Consider the following 7662-nt stretch of genomic DNA (forward strand, 5'->3'; position numbering starts at 1 on the left):
TCACTCTGTTGCCCGGGCTAGAGTGAGTGCCGTGGCGTCAGCCTAGCTCACAGCAACCTCAAACTCCTGGGCTCAAGCAATCCTTCTGCCTCAACCTCCCGAGTAGCTGGGACTACAGGCATGCACCACCATGCTTGGCTAATTTTTTACACATATTTTTAGCTGTCCAAGTAATTTATTTCTATTTTTAGTAGAGACGGGGTCTCTCTCTTGCTCAGGCTGGTTTCGAACTCCTGAGCTCAAACAATCCACCCACCTCGGCCTCCCAGAGTGCTAGGATTACAGGCGTGAGCCACCACGCCCGGCCACATATTCGATCTTTAACGAAAGAGTGTTTCATACTGGCCTCCTTTGAAATATGATCAAATAGAGTTTTAACTCTCTGAAAGCATTATCATTTTCCTAGAAATGTCACTCCGGAGTCAGCACTGACTATCCTTCGTGAACATCCTGCCTTCCCAAATGAAGAATGAAAAGCAAAGCTGCTCAAACTTTAGTATACACAAGAATTCCTGGAGTGGTAGTTAAAACTCAGACTCCTATTTGGTATATGTTTACAATGGAATATTACTCCATCATAAGAAACGACAGTGATCTAGCACCTCTTATACTTTCCTGGATTAAACTTAAGCCCATTATCCAAAGTGGGGCACCACAAGAGCAGTAGAACGGGATCCATTTGTACTCACTATCAAATTGGTACTAACTGATCAACACTAGGTTGATCACATGGCAGAAATACTCTCTAGGGATTAGGGGGATGGGGGGCCAAATCTACAACTAAAGGACACGGGGAGCACTAAAGGGAGGGAAGGGCATAGCTTTAACCCACATTTGGGTGAGGCAAAGACATAAAGTGTAACTCCAATGTCTGTACCCTCTCAAAATCCTGGAATAATAAATAATAAAAAAAAAAAAACTCAGACTCCTGGGATCTACCACCACAAATTCTGATTCAGTAGTTCTGGGGTGGGGCCCAATAATCTGCATTTCTAATAAGTTGCCACGTGACACTGATGCTGCAGAATCTTGAATTAAATCTTGGAAGTTGTGGGATGCCCATTTATAACACCTTACATGAATTGTGGTAGTAGGTAGAGTGAAACAGGAGACAGCTTATTTTAGTAATAGAGAAATCGGTAGTTCATGCTGATATTTTCAGATTAATTATGGGTGCAGTAAATTCCTGTGTTCAGTCTCTAATATATGAGTTCTTTACTGAGCTATCAGATTTTCTTTTCTCCTTTATATATAATATGGACATACCAGTTACTACATATCATGCTTTGTACCATCACACCAGACTATATGCTTAATGAAAATGAAGCCAAAGCTCTGAAAAAAAATTATATCCTATATCCATCTGTGGGTCCTTGTTTCCTTTAAGCTTTGCGGAATTTCAGGTGTGACTTGTAACTTTGCTAATGTCACTCAGAATGTTCTCATTTTCCTTGAAGATTTAGGCATGTTAAAATGTTCTATCTATAACAACTCTAAAAAAAATACTTTTATATTTTTGAACTAACTGAAACAATTATTTCACACGTGATGCACATTAAATTGTACATCAGGTATAAAGTACTAGATGATTTCAGAAAAGCCCCACAAAAGGATACTTAAGTTCTTGGCAGGACATTGAACAATTTTACTTTAAATGATTTCATTCATTTCTAAAAGGCCTCATTTAACTTGCCATGTTTTTTACATAGCCCATGAGATTGCATTTGTCTTGAGTCCAATCTACGTTATTGTTATTTTTACTGCAGTCTTTACCTCCTCTCTTTTTCTCCCTTACCTGCCCTATGCAAAATGCAATACAATTACCCAATTTTGTACATAAAGGTAAGACTAATTAGTATGCAACAAGTAGCTTGGATGACATCGAAGGCTGTGGTGACGGCTTAAACTAGAATCTGTTTTGAGGTGCAAGGACAGAAATCTTCATGCATTTTGAAGGAGTTTGGTATGTGGAATAACTTTTCTCTGCTATTCATCTAATTTCATTCCATAACCTTTGCCCTAGGCTATGAGTGCATGAAAACAATCTAGCATTGTTGCCTCCCTTTGCACAGAGTTCCATCTGCGCTTCCACTGTTCATGTATTTTCACAGTTGAATTCTTCTCTCTCCAAAAGAGCGAGCCACAGGCACCGAGGCACAAAGATAGTGGAGCCATTAAAATTTATGCTTTTAGAGATATTGAAGTAGCCTTGATCAGACACTGACAAAAGAGATGATCTTAGGGCATAGCATAGTCTTTAATAAATTTTCACAGTGAATCTTTGTGTGAATTTGATAAGAGATTGACTAAAAATTAAAAATTTTAAGTACACATGTATGTGTTGATAGGCATGGAAGTAGAAATGCAAATATGGTCACAATAAATTATTATAGAAAAAGAAAGCTGTAAAATACCATAAAATAAATCTCATTTATGTAAACATATATGTTTATGAATAAAAGCCATCTTAGAAGGATAAAAAATAAATAATGAAAGGGTGAAGTACTTTGATTTTCTCCTTTGTTTTCATGTTTATGTTATTTGGATTTCCATCATGAAGAGGAATTAATTTTTTTTTTTTGAGACAAAGTCTCGCTCTGTTGCCCGGGCTAGAGTGAGTGCCCTGGCGTCAGCCTAGCTCACAGCAACCTCAAACTCCTGGGCTCAAGCAATCCTCCTGTCTCAGCCTCCCAGGTAGCTGGGACTACAGGCATGCGCAATCATGCCCAGCTAATTTTTTCTATATATATTTTTAGCCGTCCAATTAGTTTCTTTTCTATTTTTGGTAGAGATGGGGTCTTGCTCTTGCTCAGACTGGTCTCAAACTCCTGAGCTCAAACGATCCGCCCACCTCGGCTCCCAGAGTGCTAGGATTACAGGCGTGAGCCACCGCGCCCAGCCGAAGAGGAATTAATTTTATAAGCAGCTAACCAAAAAAGAATTTCCATTTGGGAGAAAAATCCCTATCTATATCTCAAACTAACACTTAAGTAGGGGAAACCTGAATCTGGCAGGGAGGGTCTTTCCCCAACTCTTTTTGGACTTACACTCACGGGGCAAGTACCCAACACTCTTCCTAAGGGCAGTGTTTCCTCAAGGTTTACTCTTAGCACCACTCGCCTCAGAATCACCTGGCTGTAGATCTCATGAATGAGCATCTCTGGAGGGGGAGCTGGGATCTGCTGGGATCTGCATCTTTAACAAGATCCTCAGGTGATTCTAATTCTAATGAACGTCACAGTTTAGGGAGCACTGCAATAGGGCATCTGTCCTGGAGACAGTCAGAGACAAACAGAGCAATTAATGCATGTCTCCAACCAAGAGCTTGGTGCCCTGTCTCCTTGAATCATGTTCGCGGTGGCTCACGCCTGTTCACAAAATGACAAAATTAATTAACAACACATTTCCCAGAACATATCCTCATAGTTAAGAAACGCATGACTGTCTATGAAGGGAGGAATACGTTTGGAACTTTGAATACATTGGTAACTATTTTGGCGGGGTGGAATCCAAGAATGTTAGACTGTTAAACAGCGATAGGCAACAATGTCCCTTGGTGAAACTTTGCTCTGTGCTGACCTAACTCCTAACTGCCACAGAATTATATTGGTAAACCAAAGTGGACACCCAGTCACATCTTCCCATTTGCCTGGGGCATGTGGGAAAGAACTTAAACCATACCCAAATAGGATTCAGACAAGTACTGCACTATAAATGGATTGAGGGTCCCTGAGGATCAGATTGGAGAAAGAAACCAGAAGGCCACCTCAAGAAACAACCAAGAGTAAATAAGTTGGGTTGATTGGGTCATTCTGAGCAGCAGGTTTAGGATAGCAGAGTGGACATAGGTTGTAGATACAGTGTGAGGCTATATCTAGTAATTTCACACCTCAAACCTCCTCATGTCTACTATGTCATCATGGGTCTTAGAGACCTGTCAAGGAACCCTCTCCTGAAAGACACGCTCCTTATAAGTGGAAGATATTCTATTGCCAGTGCAAATGACAGAAGAAAGCTAGACGCCAGTGGCTCAGAGGATACTGTCACTGGCCCACAGTTTGCAGAGCAATAGATGTCAATAGAATGGAAGGAGAGTTCTAGACTAAGGAGATGAGAGAAGAAAGACTCCAGGTCGTAACCATCTCTGGTTATATGAGAACACCCTTCTCACTCCATTTAAGGACTTCTAGAGGGAATATCTGCAAAGAAGTTCTAGAGAGAACAGAATTCCTGTTCCAGGTCATCAAACAAATGGAATCCTCAAGTGGTAAGATGTGGCATCTAAATGATTCACATTTGTACTCACCAACTGCTGAAGTCTGGTACAGTTTGATTCCATGGAAGATGATCAATAATTATTCACTGAAAAAGTGCATGAGTCATAAAACATTCTAGGATAGGTTGGATCTGAGAAGCAAACTGCAGTGGGGAGGAGGTTTTGGCAGCCAGTGGACACTTGGTCATACCAGATGTAAAGAATCAAAATTATATGGCTTGTATTTTTTAAAACCATATTTTTAATATTTCTAAGATTCTTAAAGACAGATGAAACCTCATGTGTCTTTTAAAATCATTTCTTTTCCATCTCTGCAACTAATTTAAACTGCTGGTGGCCCTTTCAGATCTGGAGGCAAACCTTCAGGCAAATAAGGAAAGAGGTTGCAGCGTTCTCACCTGAGTCACGAAAAAGATGCTGCCATCGGACATTCTGAACAGCAGGGGGCAGAAGCAGCATGAGGAGCTCTAGCACCCTTCCTGGTGAAATCCTGGCAAACTATGGGTTCGACAAGCAGCGTGGAAATCTAAACATTGAATTTCAATCTTCTGCAGGGGAACTCTACCTATGTGGCATCTCCTGGAATATAACCTCCATTCTTTATTTCTTTTGTCTTAACTTCCACTTAGTTCTATGAAGAAGACAGGTGCGCTGAAATTTTTAATGGTTGAGAAATTACTAACCTAGAATGAAAGTGTCATGAAAACAGGGACTTTTGAAACACGGACTTCGGTGGGGGGGGAACCAAGGGCAACACACCTAACCTAATCATCTGTACCACGGGAAGGGCGGCGGGAGGAGGGGGGAGGAGGGAGGAGGGGACGGGTATTTGTATACACAAGGAGTGCAATGCGCACTACCTGAAGGATGGACATATTTGAAACACGGACTTCGGTGGGGGGGGGGAACCAAGGGCAACACACGTAACCTAAATGTATGTACACCCATAATTTGCTGAAAAAAAAAAAAAAAAAAAAAACAGGGACTTTGTCTTCCTCAGCATTATTCCCTAGCATTGCAGTCCCCAAAGCCCGGGCCACGGACCAGTACCAGTCTGTGGCCTGTTAGGAGCCAGGCTGCAGGGCAGGAGGTGAGTGGCAAGCGAGAAAGCGAGCTTCATCTGTGTTTACAGCCGCTTACCATCGCCTGCATCACTGCCGAATCATCCCGAAACCAAGCCCCCCACACCTCTGGTTTCATGGGAAAATTGTCCTCCATGAAACCAGTCCCTGGTGCCAAAAATGTTGGGGAGATCTGCCCTAGCACTTATATTAGCTCCCAGCACACAGTAAATATTCAGTAAATATATGCTGAACAAATGAATCTCACAGAAAAGATGTTTTGACTTCGGAGAAACGAAAACTAACAATAGTAATAACAATGATTGCTCTCATTTATGGAACACATACTATTATTCACCACTCTTCTGGATGCATTTCATAGTTTATTTCAGTTAATCCTCCAAGTCACCTTATTAGATAGCACCTATTATCTCCATTTTACAGATGAGAACATGAAGGCTCAAAGAGATTAAGTAGCTGGGCTACAATCTCCTGGCTAGGGTGTGGCAGACCTAATCTGAAGCCAGTTTGTCTGACTCCAGGTCTGCGTCTTTTCACTGAATGTTGCTATCACTGTATCTAAGAGGAAAAAATTCTTCTGGGACTGAGGAGCCGCTTTAGGCCCCCCTGCATGTCCTTGTTCCTTAGGCTGTAGATGAAGGGGTTCAGCATGGGAGTCACTATGGTGTACAGTGCAGCTGCTGCAATGTCCTTCTCTTCGGAGGCTACAGAGGGGGGACACAGGTAGGCACTAAAGAGGGTCCCATAGAACATACACACAACGCAGAGATGGGAACTGCAGGTGGAGAAGGCCTTGCCCCTCCCACCCGGGGCTCGGACCCTCAGGAGAGCAGAGATGATGCGGACGTAGGAGACGACAATGCACAGAAAGGGGACGATGAGCACTGTGCCTCCCAAGGCAAAAACCATCAACTCATTAATGTGGGTGTCAGAACAGGACAGCTTCAGGACAGGAAGGAGGTCACAGAAAAAGTGAGCGATTTCCCCAATGACACAGAAGGACAGCCGAGCCATGAGGAGGGTGTGAGTCAGGGCAACAGTGTTGGTGAGGACCCAGCACAAGGCGAGCAGCAGGGCACAGACGCGGGGGCGCATGACTGTGGAGTAGTGGAGAGGGCGACAAATGGCCACGTAGCGGTCATACGCCATGGCAGCCAGGAAGAAGCTGTCCAGATCACCAAACATCAAAAAGAAATACATTTGTGAGAGGCAACCAGCATAGGAGATGGTGCGATGTCGCGTCGGTACATTCACCAGCATCTTGGTAACGGTAGAGGATGTTAAACCCATGTCAACAAAAGACAGATTGGCCAAAAAAAAGTACATGGGGGTGTGGAGTTGTGCGTCGGAGGCAATGGCCAGGATGATGAGCACATTCCCAGTCAAGGTGACGAGGTACATACACAGGAAAATTCCAAAGAGGAGCTGCTGCTGCTCTGGCGACTTGGATATTCCCCGGAGGAAAAATTCAGAGATGCTGGATTGGTTTTCCATGGCTCCGCAGCATCTGGGGGCTGGGGGGGACAGTTAGAAGGCTAGATTTCTTCCAAAGCTGCGTGTGCTGTCTCCCAGATGTTCCAACTCCAACACTTCTTTTAAATTCATTATTATCTCCCATCCTGACTCTACCTTCAATCTGACCCTACTACTGCCTTCCTTTCTCTCTTTCTCAGAAATCTCATATTTTTCTTCCTTACCCCTCTCTCTCCCTCTATTCAATCATTTATGCAGAGAGCACTCTTCCAGTAAGGACTGGGCATGTTCATCCCTGGTATTACTATGCGGTAGACTAGTTCCACAGCCCATGTCAGTCTCATCACTGCAGGATGATGTAGACACAGGTAGATTGAGGTGAGCTAAACCTTACATTATTTGGGGAGGTAGCTAAAAAGCCCACACAAAATTCTTCTTTTAAAAATCCTCATGATGTCTTATTTATAGTGAAGAGGATATGAAGGACTCATGCCCTTTTATTTCCTCATTATTTCTTCTGAAAAAGAAAATATGACGTCCTGCATTTCTCCCTGCCTTTGAGTTTTTGTGATCGTCATCATCCTTGCCCCATAGCTAACATTTGTTATATGTTAACCGCTTGTTATATGTCAGGCACTCTACTAAGCACTTTACATAGATGGTTTTCTTTAATCCTTAAGCAACACTGGGATGCGGAGATTATTACTCTTACCCTTGTGTAAGAAAACTGAGGGTAGGGATGTTTCAGGAGTTTGCACAAGGACAATAGGTCATAAATATTTGAGACAGAATTCAAACCCACAGCATGGGCCCCAGAGACTGCACTATCAA

The 7662-nt window shown here is 42.9% G+C and overlaps 1 protein-coding gene across 1 annotated transcript; it reads right to left on the minus strand.

The window, feature by feature from the left end:
* Positions 1 to 5916: 5916 nt before the first annotated feature.
* Positions 5917 to 6852, minus strand: LOC105827137 (olfactory receptor 1N1). The gene has a single exon (XM_012665160.1). It carries the CDS (start codon positions 6850 to 6852, stop codon positions 5917 to 5919), a length of 936 nt encoding a protein of 311 aa, XP_012520614.1.
* Positions 6853 to 7662: the final 810 nt, after the last annotated feature.

The sequence above is a fragment of the Propithecus coquereli genome, unplaced genomic scaffold (assembly GCF_000956105.1).
Source record: "Propithecus coquereli isolate 6110/MARCELLA unplaced genomic scaffold, Pcoq_1.0 Scaffold975, whole genome shotgun sequence".
NCBI lineage: Eukaryota > Metazoa > Chordata > Mammalia > Primates > Indriidae > Propithecus > Propithecus coquereli.